The 18,050-nt window shown below is 35.8% G+C and overlaps 1 protein-coding gene and 1 long non-coding RNA gene across 7 annotated transcripts in view; one reads left to right on the top strand and one right to left on the bottom strand.

Annotated features, from left to right (window-relative positions):
- Positions 1 to 69: 69 nt before the first annotated feature.
- The window catches only part of LOC106670918 (metal transporter CNNM4-like), a 62,471-nt gene continuing 44,490 nt past the window's right edge, over positions 70 to 18,050 (top strand). For 2 of the 6 annotated variants that reach the window (XM_024227753.1, XM_024227751.1), the window contains exon 1: positions 70 to 680. In XM_024227753.1, the coding sequence (XP_024083521.1) occupies positions 202 to 680 (479 nt within the window). In that variant the 5' untranslated portion in view covers positions 70 to 201. The remainder of the gene's footprint in view (positions 681 to 18,050) is intronic. The other 4 variants (XM_024227747.1, XM_024227746.1, XM_024227744.1 and 1 more) reach the window with 4 other exon arrangements.
- Positions 691 to 5,154, bottom strand: LOC106670921. Its single transcript, XR_001341143.2, has 4 exons — positions 4,743 to 5,154; positions 2,012 to 2,100; positions 1,734 to 1,949; positions 691 to 1,680 (listed from the first exon to the last, which is right to left on the bottom strand). It is a non-coding gene; the product is annotated as an uncharacterized LOC106670921 (long non-coding RNA).

Here is an 18,050-nt window from a genome sequence, read left to right as displayed (position 1 = left end):
TGAAAAAGCAAATAAATTAATAAAAAAGGCAATGTCGAAATGAATGGTTGAAATTTGGGTCCGCGGAGGTTGGTGTTGTTGGCGGCGAGAGCGGGTTTCGTCCGTGGGCTCGAGAGCGCATGAGAGTCGACCGGCTGCCCCCACCAGCGGCTGTTCAATCGACTCGTTTTCCACAGCGAGCCAGTGTGGAAGGAATCACCAATGGCGACCGGTCTCTTGAGGCTCGTCTCGATTTCGTTCTTGGGTCTTTTGGTGACGCGGGCGACGGGGACCAGCGTCGCGAGGAACGTGCCGGAGGTGGACCACGTCGAGGTGGCCGACTGGACGCGTTCGAGGCCTTCGTCGGGCGGCGTCCGGCTCTCGCTCGCCCTCCGGGGCTCCGGTTTCGCCCCTTCGGACGAGTTCGCCCTCGCGGGGGCCGAGGACGGGGGCGGCGGATGCCCCGAGGACGGCCTGAGGGAGACGCGCCTCCGATGGGCCAACGCCACCTACGCCCTCGTCGACGTCGTCCTCCCGGCTGGAGAGAAGGAGAAGACCTACCGCGTGTGCGTCAAAGCCCGCTACGGGACTCCGAACGGCGACAGGACGGGAGTGTTAAGTACGTTACCGAACGGTGTGTCAGACTGGATTCAAGTCGGAGAGGTGTTCGTCAAGCCGGATAAATACACGCCCAAGAACAGGTAAAGGACAGATCAATTTCAATTTTATACGTAAAAAATCGGCCTCCGCCGAGTCCGAACCTCCTGTCCGCTAGTGTTACATCTATTTTCCCTCTTCGGTAGGATTTCCATCCCGTGTTGTCGTTCTCGCCCAGATATTTGTAACCTGCGAACTTAGATCACGTGTTTCAACCTGATAAAAACCTCCCAGCCGTTCCCTCTCATCTTCCCTCATCAACCTTGAGTGATAAATCACAATATCACTCTTCAGTCTTCTCACTCTCTTCACCATCTCTTCCTGATAAAATAGCTCTTCTTCAAACCGTCAGTCGTCCCGCCTCGCACAATTCCATTCAACACTGTCCGTACAATTTTGGCAAATAAGCTGATTGTTTGAGTTGTACTCGAATCGACAGCTCTCTGAAATTCCCAAAAGTTGCTCAACATCTTAATTAAAAATATCATTTCTCCTACACCAAATATATTTCAGTATAACGCGTAATTTCAATGAACAACTGTTTCTAGCTTCTTTCTCGTGGAGTAAACAATGACATTCCCGTACATCTTCTCTATACAACTATATTGTTGAATTTTTAAAGTTTCTTGTAGAGTAAACAACATTTGCGTTTAGCTTTTCAGTTAGATTCAAAAGAGTTGTCAATAGGTCTGAAACCCTGTCAAAAACATTTTTTTATTACAGCTTAAAAACATATTTATATTTGTGTATTTACATTTGTATATATATATTTGTTGGGCTTTAATTTCACCTACACCAAACAATTTCAGTATATCGCGGAATTTCAGTTAACAAATGAGTTTGTAGCTTCTTTCTTGTGGAGTAAACAACGACATTCGCGTACAACAAATATCATATTTGACCGCTAATAGATCTGAAACCCTGTCAAAAAACAACTTTTTCATATAACGTACATATTTGTTGAGGTTTCTTGTGGAGTAAATAACGACATTCCCGTTTAGCTTCTCAGTTAAATCCAATATAGTTGTCAATAGGTCTGAAACCCTGTCAAAAACACTTATTACAACGTGAATATATATTTATATTTGTGTATTTACATTTATAGATATTTGTCGCGTTTTAATTTCTCCTCCAGCAAACATATTTCAGTATGTCGCGTAATTTCGATGAACAAATGTGTCTGTAGCTTCTTTCTTGTGGAGTAAACAACGACATTCGCGTTCAACTGTATATTTTCGTTATAAAACATTACCATTTTGATGATAGTAATGCAGATATGATGATATGATATGTCTGCTATTACATTTGAAACCCTGTCAAAAAAATAAAAAAATAAAAAATAAATAAATGAAATAAAATAAATCATATAACGTACATATTGGTTGAGTATTGAGGCTTCTTGTGGAGTAAATAACGGCATTCGCATTTAGCTTCTCAATTTTATCCAATATAGTTGTAAATAGGCTTGAAACCATGACAAAAACATTTGTTTTATTGCAACGTAAATACATATTTATATTTGTGTATTTACATTTATGTATATTTGTTGAGTTTTAATTTCTGCTCCAGCAAACATATTTCAGTATGTCGCGTAATTTCAATGAACAAATGAGTGTTTATCTTCTTTCTTGTGAAGTAATCAACGACTTTCGCGTACAACTGTATATTTTCGTTATGGAACATTACGATTTTGATGATAGTAATGCAGATAATGATGTGTGGTGATTAGTGACCGTTAATCGATAATTATTCAGAAATCGTGAGATGCGGTCTGGTGTGATGTAGGTTTCAGAAAAACATTTTCTTTATCGTGCCAACGTTTCGATCTTTATTGAGATCATCTTCAGGGCCTGGGATTTACAATTGATTGAATATATATATAAAAAAATATATATGTATTTTGTATAAATTCACTTTTGCACATCCTAAATGTATTTGTTAAATGTAAACAATGTTTGTAAATCCCAGGCACTGAAGATGATCTCAATAAAGATCGAAACGTTGGCACGACAAAGAAAATGTTTTTCTGAAACTTACATCACACCAGACCGCATCTCACGATTTCAGAATAATTGCAGATAATGATATTTGTCTGCTATTAGATCTGAAACCCTGTCAAAACTACATTTATTATAAGGTACTCTCGTACATATTTGTTGAGTTTTTAACGTTTCTTGGGGAGTAAACAACGACATTCGCGCTTAACTTCTCAGTTATATTCAAGATAGTTGTCAGTAGGTCTGAAATCCCGTCAAAAACTATTTTTTATTAAAACGTACGTACTATTTATATATATTTACATTTATAGATATTTGTTGGGTTTTAATTTCTCCTACACCAAACATATTTCAATATATCCCTGAATTTCAATTAACAAATGAGTTTGTAACATGGTTCATTTGGAGTAAACAACGACTTTCACCTTGTTTCACTATAAAACTGCATTTTTTCGTTGTAGAACATTACCATGCAAATTTAACTAACATGCTTAATGATTATTGTATTATCTTGATAGTTATATTCAAGATATTTGTCAGTAAGTCTGAAACTCTGTCAATAACGTTTTTATGGAGTAAACCATAACATTCGGGTTATTCTTCTCCATACAACTGTACATAAGTAATTTACATGTTAAATAATCTTAATAATAATAACATAAATCTTGATGATACTTAGGAAAAAATGATGGTTCTCTGCCAATAGATCTGAAACAATGTAAAAAACATTTTTCTTGTATATATTTAATTTTGTACATAATTGTTGAGTTTTTAATGTTTCTTAGGATACCTTCCGGGGTTTAGAACCCTATAAACTACACGTAATGCATAACTAATAATAATGGCATTAAAATTGTAATCATAAAATAAACCGAGGAGTTCAAATATTTTGTGCCTACATCGTCGAATCCATCCAAAAATGTCTATTTTCTATTGCGATGAGAATTCGAATTTGTGGGTTTTAAAAGGTGCTTAAAACGAATCCGAATTGTTTATTTGGACAAAAATGCTTTTTGGCCTACTTTACTGGAAGCATCTTTCGGTTTTTGTAACTTTGTACGTAACTCATCTCATTTAATACCATCTTATATATTATTTTATTATGCTCTGGAGGGGGAGAAAAAAAAAATACAGCTTTATCGGAATGGCTACACTCAAAAATTTAATATAAAATGATATTTCAATAGAGTGAAAAATCAAAGATCCCTGTTTTGGAAAAAATCCTCTTGTATGTATAATACAATAATAAATAGAAAGGATTTTGAAAGCCTTATCGAACTTGCTGCTTGTTAAAAAAGGGGTCCTGGTAATTGTTAAAATTCGTCTATTGTTCATTTAATTGAGTAATCAACTGATCAAGTAATTCAATTAAATTAGCTCGCCCATTTATTATTTAAACTGAGTGGTTTTTTTCCGACAGCGTCACAAATAATCAAAATCTCATAATTTGGTGTCTGTTATTTGTTTTATGTAAATGAGTTACAAACCAAAAAGCGAACCCCCCAATAAATAGGATAGGAAAAATGTATTAAATTTTTCATTATTGGATTTGAACATCCTTTTATAAATTTCCGTTATTTAAACAAATAAGTAATAAATATTAAACGATAATTTAACCAATCTGAATAAATGAATCAATTTTGGCTCTTTAACCAGCTGGATAATAAATATGTGGTTCCTCGTAAATTGTTTCATTATCCATTCTAATGGGAATTTTAAATCGTATATGAAAAACGATCAATGATGATGCCAATTAGAACGAAAACAGCCAGTTGGTCCAGTTTTTGAGGATTTTTGTTGTAAAATGCACTGGAGATATTTAATCTGCTGCTTTTTTCTCTCAGTATTTAATTCCACTGTACTTGAAACCATTGGTTTTAAAATGGTGAATAGATGATCATATTTGTTAACCTATTACTTTATTGATTAATGTTTTAGTTATGAGGAAGTGAAAACTTAATTTTTCTTTCTAATTAGCTTCATTTCCGATCTTATTTTAATATATTACAATTGAAATTTTAATGTTAACTAAACAAATTTTCAATAAGTTGTTTGTTCGAATCGTCCCAGATTTCACAACATAAGCAAGAACAGGCAACAAATATTTACCGTACATCGAACCGAGGTCAAATGTTGAACGTTCAGACAAGTCTTCATCATTTTTTATTTCTCGTTTTATTGTACCACTCCTCACTTGTAAAGAATGTTATCCAGGATAATAGCCGTTCGCGTGGATATTTATTCAGTACATAATTATTCTTGTATCTTCTATGCAATTTGCACTGCTAGGGTTGACCCGCCAAGCGTTTCGATCTCTCCAAGGGTCGAATTCCATTTCTCGTAAATAATATATACGAACTTTGGTAAAACTGAACGTCCTTCGCCAATTGGTTGAGGAGGGTCTATTTTTAAATTGCAGGCTTGCCCAGTTCGAGAGAATACAACAATAATTTCGTTAAATTTCTCATACCATAAATTTGCTAGTATAAAGTTGCGTATATTGGAAATTCAACAAATCTAAGTAGTTTCATTATAAAATGTCACCTTAATGAAACAATAGTTCTTTTAAAGTTAAAACATTGTTAATAAACGTTTCCTATGTATCTTAGTTCTGAATTTTTTCCATTGACACAAATATTGTTTTCTCAATATAAACAAACTGCTGTAGTAAACAAGACCTGAAATTAAATCGATTTTTCCTTGTGCGAGTTTTTTTTTGACATTTTTAACATTCCGCATCAAACAGAAGTTGTTTTACAAAAAGCCTTCTCGGAAATGCTTTCAAGATCAAGATTGCCAAATCGAAATCAAAATTGTTATTCAAAAAATCGTTTAACTTTTTGATTAAAGGATAAAAGCAGAGTATTTTAACAGTTTTTATTCTCAAGGTTGCTTCTTTTTAAAGAACTTGTAGGTGGAAAGACAAAAAATAAAGACTATTTGACTGAATTCATCTAATACTTCAAAGTTATTGTAGATTGTGGTAAACAGTTACAACCAATAAATAACATAATAACTAAGAGTCATTATTATCGTGTTAACATATAATAATCTTTTTGTTAAGTTAATAAATTGAATAGAGAAATTTTAGGCAACGGAATATATGATTGTCCTTTATAAATGGCTTGGTTTCGACGTTTTGACCTTTATTCGGGTCATCTTCAGTGCATGGATAAATTATAAAACATGTTGATTGGAAAAAATACAATTTAAGACTAACGGTAATAACTAATATAACTAATTTGTAATTTACCCAGGCCCTGAAGTTGACCCGAATGAAGGTCGAAACGTCGGCAAAAAAAAAAAAAAAATGAAATAGGTGTTTTTCTAAACTACCTCATTCTTGACCGCTCCTCACGACTTCACAAATTACGAAACAACACAAAACCACAACAACAACTCTCTCGCTCTCTCTCTCTCTCNCTTACTTTACTCCTTACTAGTCCTACTGACTATCTAAAATGTAATATTACATTGTTCTGCCTGTGTATATATATATATATATATATATCCATTAAAGAGTTGAAATGTCCTATTTGGCGTATTCAATTATAGAAAGAATCAGCTTTTATGATTTCTGATTTATATAACCTCAAATGTGCACCGTATACCCATGTGTACAGAGTTGAACCTACCACTTCTCGCAGTCTACCGGCAATTCCTGCTTTTGCAATTTACAATAAATTACCGGCGGGCCCCGAGAATCATTCACCATGGGTGTTGGCTGTCCGGGGTCAAACCGAAACAGCTAGGTCATTTTATCACTCAACGCAATCAGTTTCTAAATCCAAGCCTATTCACACCCTCATTCGTTCTCAAATATATTCTTTCCTATACTTACTATTCACTCAACCAATCGAATTGAGGGTCGATGGGGTACTCAATATTCTGCTATCACTCTTCTTACATTACACATTGACGCCTCTTCACTTACAACACACGCTAGGTAACCAAAATTGTCAGTACTATGTACAATAAAACAACCCTGTTTCCTACAAAAATCGGAACGGGGGATACTCGCTGCCGTGCTCAAGCACGATTCTCATATCGAATCGCGTTCCTACACGCTCTCTGTATGGAGCCAAGGAGTTGCAACCTTCCATTATATGTGACATATCGAGCAACTTTTCTCTACATGCCGGTCAGGCGGGCTTTGGCTCAAAAGAAACTGGTCCGTGTGTCAATGTCGCCTGGGCTATCCTTAATCTTGAAAAGGTAACCTACCAGTTAGATCCTCCGAGGGCCATCTATCGAAAGTGCTCTTGGTACGTGAGAGCTTCTCTGCCGATCAGTTCGACGACGCTGCCACTTCATTTTATTCAGGTTTTTTTTTATTGCATTTTTAGCGTCAGAGGGCAAGATCGCGATCGTGAAGTCCCGGCCTTAGAATCAGCTTTTGTAATGCAAAGTGTTATACAATATAGGTACAAGGGTGTAAAATATAATATATATATAATATTGATGTTTTACTATATAATTACTTTTTTGTTCGTTGGAAAGTGGTGTAATTTACCATTACAAACAATGTGTGTTGTTTGGCGACCGGTGGTTCAAGCACTTATTACAGTCATTAACACAATTGATTGTTTAATTAAACGAGTATTTTGACTGTTTTATTATAATAAATATATAATGTAGTCGGGCCGAGAGTCTTCAGTATGGAAAATCTCATTGTTGTCCGCTTATCATTTTTTTTGTTTGGCTTGTTTTATCTTCTATTTTTAAATTTTCTATATTGGCAATTTGTTTTCTTTTCCACACACTCGAAATAGTGTGAAATTATAAATTTTACCTATTGTACGACCTCAATTATTCAATTCACCCGTTTTAATAAATTGGTAATTTTTGTTGTATGAAACGTTTATATCAATTTTACAACTTATTCTATTTTTAAAAAACAAAGCTTATTGTATAGAGTTTAATCGTGCATATTCTTAGATTTCATTTCATTAAAAAAAAAAAAAAAAAAAAAAAAAAAAAAAATTGACAATTGAAAAAGGTAAAACCAATTTCACCACTGTTAATAAATGGTAATATTCTATTATTTTATTACAATATCTTGAATAAATAATCAAAGGATTAATGTTTAACGGTGAGAAGTGATCGTATTATCTTTCTTGATTATCTTATCGAGTTTTGATTTTTTCCCGGCGGTAATTTTGCTTCCTTCACGTGAATATTGGGCAAAAAAGTGCGGGGAATGCAGATTCAAACGGCGCGCTAATATAAACTGCTCAAAAATGAATATGTATATTTGTGATTTATTCTTAATTATTAATTTTAATTAAATTCACTAATATGTTCTTGCTAGCTGGATAAAACATTATAGAAAATAAAACCAAAAAACAAATGTTAATACCCATTTTTAATAACGGATTTTCTTATTAAATTATCAATAACTTAATCATTATTACTTATTAATAACGGATTTACGCAATAATAAACATCAAAAACCAATTTACACAAATACCTTTTCTCATCTTTTCTTCATTTTGATCCAATTCTATTCTCGTTAACGATGAAAATTATGAACCAGAAGTTGGCAATATTATTGTGAGAATGAGTCATCGAGGTCGCCAGCAAGTGGATATCGCAGAGGCAGCTAGCGTTTCTCAGAGCATGGCTCCCATGCTTCAGCTCGATTCCAAGAGACTGGAAGGGCCAATAGGAGGCCTGATAGTGGATCTCAGCGTATTAGACGCCAAGGGAGGATTGAAATATTGTCATTACTGCAAGACGGAACCCTTGCCATAGTGCCACATCCTAAATGAAGTACAAGATGTTTTGGCAAGGCCTTTTCAACTTCGTAATCGTTTGTGAGAAGTTAGCCTCACATCGTATGCTTTGAGACGACCTGCAGCAACAGCCCGCGCCCAGAAACTCTGGAGAATATGGTGCAGCGAAGGTCTAGAAGAGCACACCAGTTGAAATGCTGTTATGTTTACTGATGAGGCGCGTTTCTGTCTGTGGGCAGGCGCCGAAGAGTCTACCGAGATCAGAGGATGTGTACAATGCTCCAGTTCGTGCTCCCTTCAGTGCATTTTGAGTAAGTGGTGTAATGGTCCTGGCTAGGATTTACATGGGAGGACGAACTGGACTCCTTATTGTTGAAGGCAACCTCACCGCAGTCCGTTATGTGCAAGAAATTATCGAGGAATACATCCCTGAAACCAGGGATAACATTGGCAGAGATTTTCGATTTCTGGATGACGATAGAGGCAGAGTTGTTCATCAGTGTTTAGAAAACCTGGGAATTTCCCATCTGCTCCTTCCCCCATTGTATCCAGTTCTTCCTCTAGACCTCAATCCCACTGTGCACATGTGGCATGCGATGCAGAGAAGGCTTACTGGCTGATACTTTGATCACGTCATTCAGTGCAGCGTTGGAAATCTATGGAGTGAAATTCATTATGAAATTAGTGACAACCTTGTTAACAGTATGCCCAACAGGAGCACAGAGTTTTACCTAACAGAAGTCATTATACACGGTATTAATTATTTTAAAAAATTATTGTCTCCAGTAAACGAAATTATGGAACGAAAACCTTTTATTTGGTTATATTTCTTCTAAAGCGAACGTAAATACTACTAAATGTTGGCAATATCCCTATTGATTTTTGAGCAGTTCATAACCGTCGTGTTTTGACTCAAACTTACTTAAATGGCCAACCTTGTAATTATTTTCGTAAGATTAGAGAATTTCGTTAAAATTGACATGGAAATATGGTATATGCCGTTTTTTCTTTTGACTATGTAAAATGTTAAACCGATATTTATCGTATCATATTTATGTGCAATGTTTATAGATTCGCTGTATCTCAATAACAAGTTTGAGATAGGGAAATGTATTTTTATAGCAGTTACAAATAGTATAAAAATGATTAATTGAACATAACGTGTTTGTTATGTTAAAAAATGCTAACCTTATTTTACCGATTTCAAAATTGTTTTGCAATTGACGGTGAATATAAAAAACGAGCTATTCGCTACGCTTTAAGAACCGGCATTGGGTCACTTTTGGGTCCGTCATCATTCGCGGGCTTGTTGAACTACTCAAACGCGTTTCGGCATTGAGTAGTTGAACAAACACGCGAGTGAAGACGAACCCAATAAATTGTCAGCACGAATTCACGGACTCGCAGACCAATACCCAGCATCAACACTATGCCAATTATTTTTATTATTTCATTTTAATCCTGGACGTTTCTTTTTAGTTCAGCCGTATCGATTATGATTGGACTTCTCGTGATGGATGTCTCTAAATGGGAATATATTGGTATTTTACAAATGAAAAGTCACTGTCATTTCTTGGTGAAACCTGTTGATGAGAATGTTGGCAAACAGGTTGATGTTTACAGGTTTTACAGGAGGAAAAAATGCCGCCTACCGCAGGGAATAACTTGTTGAAATTCAGTTTGCCCATTTATTATTACAGATTTAGAATGTCCTATTATTAGAGGAATCTAAATTGGCTACCATAGCACATGATTCTCGGTGTGCGAGTTGCCCATAAAATAAAATTCTTTCAATTTTTAAGAGGAAAATTGTTAATCACAATCTTTTCCGTTTCAACATAAAATGACGTTTGCGGCAAGCCTCCGTTTTCGTCATCGAACGAAAATAAACGAATTGCAGTACATTCGTACATAACACACTTCTTAATTTCCTTTAATTAGAAATATAATTTTCAAGTAAGATATTAAAACTGGCACTGGTGGAAATTATTTTCATCAAAAAATAAGTGAAATGTCTGAATAGCAGAGAAAATGTCCGTGAGTGATGTGTGGAGTCTATTTCTATATACTCCCACCGGTTCCTCACATCCTAATATACTGAAAGAGTGAACCCGTTTTATTTTCGAACTCGGCTCCGTTGCATTACGTGTCACCTGTTTAAATGGATCTATTTTTAAGGTTTTAATCATATTAATACTCAACTACTAGAAAACCTTAATAACTCAATTATCAAAGTAACACTCCGTAAACCAGTACTGATCAACATCCGCGTATGTTATATTTTATCACAGAAACTCGTCTGTTTAAATTTACAGTGAAAGTATAATTAAACTAGACTTATAATACAAATCATAATTACTGTAGTAAACACCTATAAGCTGATTTTTAATGGTAACATTTTTTCGATCGCGTGGTCCGCTTATCCAAGGTGTTTTGATCTGTCATACAAGTTTCGGCATTTCACCATACGCCTGTGTTTGCATTCTGTTATTTCTTATAATCATTTAGATATAATAATGTGATAATTTGTTGGTTAATGTCATACAAAATTTCTATGTGGTTTTTTAAAATAATAAAGTAAAAACTTTATTTGAAGTCTTTTCAGAGGATCTTCGGAAGAGGTCAAAACATAGAAAACTTCCTTACGGTTTTCGCCGAGCTTTCTACAGTTTTATACTGTCATCTTCAGGGCTTGTTTTATTATCATATAAACAAACAATTAAAACATGAAAAAACAATAATTACAACAATAATTGGATATCTTAAATTAATTTCCTATTAAGGTTTTAAAGTATAAAACTGTCGAAAGCTCGGCGAAAACCGTAAGGAAGTTTTCTCTGTTTTGACCTCTTCCGAAGATCCTCTGAAAAGACTTCTTGTATCCAGCAGGTCGATAATCTAGTTCATCGTTACAAAAGCTTTATTTATTAAATCCATTATATTTAGTGGTCTATTGACCAAATTACTTCTTTCAATTAATTAAACCTTTTGCGTAAGTCTTTGGTTGAATTGAAAAAGTCAGTGTCACGGGCGAGATTCGAACCGGCTCAATACGCCGCTGCTCTAGCCACTTGAGCTATCGTGACCGTTTATTTGTTAACATTTACTTTGGGCGTTCGGGAATTTATACCCATCATCAGAAATGAATATTATTTATACAAATATTTTAGAAAAACTTGTCAGAACTTTTAAAACATATGGTGTTGATCACATAAAATTTTGGGTTTAAACCTCAAAATAAAATAAATAGTTTATTCCCCCCCCAATAAAAGATAAATTAAAAAAATATATATTTTTTGTCAATTAATTGCGATGAATATGAAAATATATATCGATCAAACAAAAATCCGAGTAACCGGTGAAAGAACAATAGTACTGATATAAAATATAAAAAATAAACTTTTTTCAACATAAAACAATCTACGCATTTTGGATTTTGAACAAAACTCTTTCAAAAGACAAATCTTACATTGCATATACGCTAAAAAAATGCGCGAAAAAATGGCCAACTTTTTTTTGTAAATGCAATTTTCTTAGGTTTTAAGTCACTGATCTGCGCTAGGTCTCATTTTTTTTGAAAATTTTACGCTGAACAAGTTGGTTTTTCAAATGTTTTCTTTCCTAGCTTCAGTATTCATCAGTACATTAAAAAATTCTGGATTGTGTCAATTTTTGCACTTTTTAAGAACACTTCAAATTGCGCTGTGGAGCCAGGAAATTTTCCTGGAGCGACGTCCATCAACAATCATTATGAAATTTTAATAAGGTTTAAATTGGACACCTTCCACTTTGCCCGATTTCTCAAGCGTTTTCGAGGATTTTTGACAACCAACGTTTATAAAATAAACGTTCGCGTGGATTCTTGTCAACCGACGAAAATTTTGAAAATGGGCCGGAGCAAAAATGTTCAGTTATTGTGCCATGTTTCATAAAAATCGTTTAATTAGTGGATGAATTATTTCAAAATTGTCATGTCAGACATTGGCGCAAAAATATAGCGAAGCATTCGGGGATTCGGGATGGGACTCGAGCGACCTTAACAAAATTATGAGGTGCGTAATGACTATGCCAAGTTTATTCAATTCGGTTAATTAATAATATTTACGAAAATATTGTTTATTTTGGCTTTCCCGTTAAATAATCTATAAATATCCTGAAAATGAAGCAAAACATTTGATGTTCGATGCACATTCTTGTTAAAGAGGTTTAAAATAGAAATTTAATAAGAAAAAGTGTTTTATTTGGAATTTCACTTAAATGCAGTAAAATAATCCAGAAATAGCATTAAAATAAAGCAACCTATTTGAGATTTAACCAGAGAAGCGGATTCTTGTCAACCGACATGAATAAAATTTTGACGTGAGAACAGTGTACAAATTCCGAATAATTATGTATGTTTGGTAAAGATATATCAAGTTAATTAGACTTTGGAGGAGTTGCCACTTATCCCGGACAAAGCTTATCCAATTAAAGGCCCAGACCCGCAAACAACAAATCTAGATTAATTTCTGCATCACACTTCATTAATTTTTTCTTTTTATTTACACCTGCGCTAATTGCTGCCCTTAAGTAAATTTGATAACATCTTAGAGTATAAAACAAAACAAAATGAACACAACAAATATATATAAAGCAGAAAAAAGAGGAACTACTCGTCACTTTGTAGGTCGCTAGGCCATTGACGTTTCAGCCGTCGGGGAGGATTATTGTAAGGGTGCGGGATGAAAGATTTCTGACATGATGGTATGGATGAAAGTATAGTTGTTTGTGAAACTTCTTGTAGCTGTTTTTCGCTACTTCAAGGGTATATTGGATATTAAGGTCATTGTGGATGGTAAGATTGTTGGGTACATATAAAAGAGCATTGATGATAGTATGAAGGATTTTTAATTGTAGGGATTGCGTACGTTGGAGGTTGGAACGTTTTTTCCTCCCAAATTTCGATTCCATATGTCCAAATGGGTCTCAAAATAGTTGTATAAATGAGACATTTGGTTTTTAGTGTTTTGAACGTTTGTCCAGTGAAATTTTAAGAAGTCTGAAAAGTCTGTTTAGCTCTTGTATTTTGAGTCGAGTGTGAGAATCTATAGCCGAAGCATTAGCTGGTGGGAGAGGGATACTGTTGTAGTTTGGGTACTTTGGTTATTCTCCCATACGTGAAAGTGACATGTTCACATATTTGTATGTTTTTGTCATCTTCCACCACTTGGAACACTGTTCAAGGGATATGACATAGGCCTCAGGTTTCTGGTTGAGACGACATGATCTTTATGAGAACAAAGTGCGGCGGTGTCATCTTCATAGGTAGTAACGTTAGTTTCAGGAGGAGTAGGAATGTCTGCCGTATATACTGTGTAGCAGTACGTCCCAAGATAATTGGTGTACCCCAGGATCTGTGCGATAACCGGCTGATAGAGAGGGGCACTTCATTAATTAAAATATAGTTTGCAATTGAAGATTGCATGTATAGATGTATAGATTTTCTTGATTCACCATTTATAACACAGTCATAAAGATCATTACTTTTCGTCTATTTGAACAGTTTTGCATTGAATTTAACCTTCGGTTCTTCTTTCTAGTTATGTCTGTTAAACCAATGTTGCTTTAGGTTTTTCAATGTCAGTATTTTTTATAGGTGATATTCAATTATTTTTAAAATATTTACTGATAACCTTTTACATAGAAAATAACAATCATCGATCATAAAACCTTTCTTTTCCCTAATATGATTTCTTTTCAACTCAATCCGTATTTTATCGCGTGTTAACAAAAGTAGTGGAATCTGTCGCCTCATCATTCTCCGAAAATATGATCGGCAATAGCAAATCAAAGCATTACACACATATTGCACAACTCAACTTGAAATAAAATTCCTTCGTGGATCTGACAAAAGAAAGTGCCGTCAGACAATTTTTCATCTTGACGTGTAAATCTCGATATTTTATTACTTTCCAACTCGGCGATACGAAAGGGGCAATCAGTCGGATTGTTATCACAAGTGAATGTTTTGTAAACACTTACATTCTTGACCTAGAATCTTCGTTATTATGCTTTAGCGGAAAAACTCGACCTAGCGGGGAAATTTTCGAAGTACAACCAAATCGATTATACGCTTTGATTTGTACCGGATACCTAATCCTGCTGGTATTATTTTTATCATAATAACCTATTTTAGTTGTGTACAGCATTGCGCTTTCCTTTCAAAAAGCATTAGAAAAAATTGTATTTTCTACTTCATGCAGTTATCGTAGTGTGACATAACAGGTTTTGTGGAACATGCAAATTGTATTTAATCTTATTTATCTTATTCGCGAAATGCGATAGCGATAACGCCATTCTTCATTTAAATTGGTTAATATTTAAAGCAAGTTTAGTCAAAACCGATTTGTTTTTTCATTAGTGATAGTTTGTATATAAACATTTAGGATGTATGTATTTTCATTATTTTTAAAAGATATAATTTAACAAATGTTTAATCGTTTTAATCATTTATTTCCCCTCACCTTTCGCCCTTTTTTCATTGTTACACATAAAGTTTTTAATTAATCTTTTTATATAAGGCCTTGGTTGAAATGAAAAAGTTAGTGTCACGAGCGGGATTCGAACCCACGTCCCCACCCATTGAAGTCACGATAACTCAAGTGGTTAGAGCAGCGGCGTATTGAGCCGAAGGCCGTGGGTTCGAATCCCGCTCGTGACACTAACTTTTTCATTTCAGCCAAGACCTTACATAAAAAGATTAATTAATTGAAAGAAGTAATTTTTTTAACGAGGGTTAGCAACAGTTCATTCCCCGAATACTCGGTCATCCTAAAAAGGACTCTGAGGATCTTTAACGTCCGCACTTGGCCTATTCAGCCTTATCGGACGTTTTGATTCTCGAGATGAGAGCTAGGTGGTCCGATCCTTCGCTTCCCCAAGGGTACCACGCCGGTCATACGCACAACAATGCAAAGCATACTCGAGTAGGAGAAACCGATTCACTACCCGCTCCCAGCCGCTTCTACTCACGCTTCGAGGGACTATCCAGCATAATCATCGCGTCCTCAACGCCTATACGCTCCGCCGTATCCCGTGAGGTCGGTTGTATAACGGTGGTCATACGCCATTTTCACGAAGGTCACAGGCAGAAGACAGCCTCATCTCTAAGTTCCCGCCAGGGGCGTCACCACGAACCACCACGAATCCATTCTCACTGTAACAAGGGCTGAATTTGGAACGTTTTGTTACCCCGTGGTACAGGTGGTCATGCACCCTCCCCCGTCTTTGCAGACAGGATCTGGTACACTGACCCTCGTCTGTCTCTGATAAGGCACCCGCCGCCCATGCCGACACGAGTACAGCTTGTGGTTCAGAGAGGTTGCCACGCCCTCTAGGCTGCACCTTTATTTTGCGCCTGGATACCCTCTTTGTAACCAAGGGTTAGAAAACTTGAGGTGAGCCGTTTCGTGGACTCGAGCCTCAGCCACACTGTACCACCCGTCGTCGCCGCAGTGCCACATTTAGTGGGCAGCAGTTCCCAGGGTGGATGAGGGTTAGCAACAGCAGAGGTCATATAAACCCTCAGGGTGCCGGTGTTTTTGAAAAAGAAAAAAAAAAATTTGTAAGATTATCGGGTTCGAATGGCCGCTGTTTTCGAACCCCGTACCTTTCTTTACCTTACAGTGATGAGCGCCATGTCAACGCCTAAACCGTTGCAGCCACCGACGCCCCTACAGTGTTTTCCTACTGTTTTTTTGAACACAGTCTTAACCTTAACTCGTTTGATGTTTAGAAATTAAAAAAAAAGTGTGCAACTTCAATAATCAAGAACTTATCTGATAGAAGAAAAAATCTTGGAACACAAATAGGAGCATTTTTTGTTTTAATTGTGAGATTTCCTCCTGTGGTCTGGGTGATTATAAACATATTGTTTGATAGTTACCTATCATTTTAGTCTCGCTGATTTTCCCGATAAAAACAACTCTCACCTAGCTGGCTATTTAACCGGCATGTGAGAAAACATATACACAACATGGACATATTCAGTGATGACACCAGTTGTTGATTATGGAATGAGGAGGAAGAAACAGTCACCCATATCATCTTCGAATGTGATACAACCGCCCAATGGAAACATAACCTGGGATATAAAGACAACCCATGCAGCAACTACATTCAATGATCTAGTGCTTCTTATGTGAAGGATCGAGTGGATTGCACTGAACTTAAGAACTACGAAGGTACAATAATCCAGAAGACTGCAATGTCTTGGGAACCAAAACCCCCACTTCCTAACACATTTTCACCTCTCTGAGGGTTTTTGAGGTTCAGACGCATTTCGGCATATCGCCATCTTTATTGTTTAAGTGATTTTGATGAGGTTTTGGTTACGAGTCGTTGACGGTGTGAGGGTTGTGTAAGTATGAATGTTAATTGTCGGTGTGTTTGATGGATTAAGTCTGAGTCTTTTTGATTCTAATAACACTTTTAATTTTTTTCATGTTCTGAAGTCGAAAAAATTGAAACGTTAATTGCCCCCAAAACATATAACCGATAACAGATCGGATATTTAACTTAGAGGCGAGCATTTAACCGATAGGGCTAATCTTTCAGTCTGTTGTGAACATTTTGATTTAACTGCTGAAGTTTGTTTTCTCTGAATGTGTACATTACATTGGCCGCCTGTTTTAAACAGGTTTTGAAATTTATCTATTCTAACTGCTTTCGTGTGCAGCATTTTTTTAACCCGATCACGTAATCTGGATGCCTCCTTTACGGGCGAACATAAGAGTACAACATGCAAAAAAGTATTGACCTCTAATCTAAACTTTAAATTGTGTGTGGGAAAACGGTAGTTTTTAGAATGGAAATATTTAAATTATTTTCTCGAGTCAGCGCAAAATTTCAAACGTTATGCCATTCGGCTGGAATTGTGACAAATATTGTGTCTGGGTTAGTTGGATATCGTTTTGAGTTTTCTTCGCTTGCATCATTCCTGGTTGTTTAATTGCATGATTTTTGTGTATTTTATGGAGATCTTTATTTAAATAATTACTTGCGTGTTGAACCAATCTGTTAGCCTGTTTTTCCGTCGCTGTACTTTTTGTTTTTCTGTTTTCCTTTTATGGTGGGTCTAATTGCATGAACTCTGAAGAAATGAATTGAAAAATCATGTAAATAAGGCTGAGCTGATGATAACGAGTTACGCCAAATAACAAAACAAAATGGCAATGTTCTTATATCTTTCTCACTCTATTTTTCTCACCTCCCCTTTCATGTGCTGAGGGTGAATGTATTTGTTGGCGTAAATGTGTAGTGTGATGGCGGAATATTGAGTACCAATCAATCCGCAATTAAAGTAATTATATGTTAGGTGTAAAGGGAGATCTATTTTTCTTTTATGTATTTAAGAATGAGTGATAATGTGGATGGTTTGGATCTAGGAACTGCATGCGTTATGTGCTGATTTGAACTAGGTGTGACTGCAACCTCGGGGGCTGAACGGCTTCCGCCGAGTTTAAATTTATTGCAAATTACAAAAGCTGGAATTGCCAGTAGACTGCTGGAAGGCTAAACTCTGTAAATGAGTATAGTCATATATAGATGTAGGTACTTCCTACAGTTCCTCACGACTAGTGATGGGTTTGAAATCCCCACTGTAAACACTAATATAAAATATGTAAAATATTTGCAGTAGAAG

The sequence above is a fragment of the Cimex lectularius genome, unplaced genomic scaffold, assembly GCF_000648675.2.
Source record: "Cimex lectularius strain Harlan isolate CLEC.00 unplaced genomic scaffold, Clec_2.1 scaffold38, whole genome shotgun sequence".
Classification (NCBI taxonomy): Eukaryota; Metazoa; Arthropoda; class Insecta; order Hemiptera; family Cimicidae; genus Cimex; species Cimex lectularius.
The sequence above is the reverse complement of the archived record's forward strand: the minus strand, read 5'-3'. Positions and strand labels throughout refer to the sequence as shown.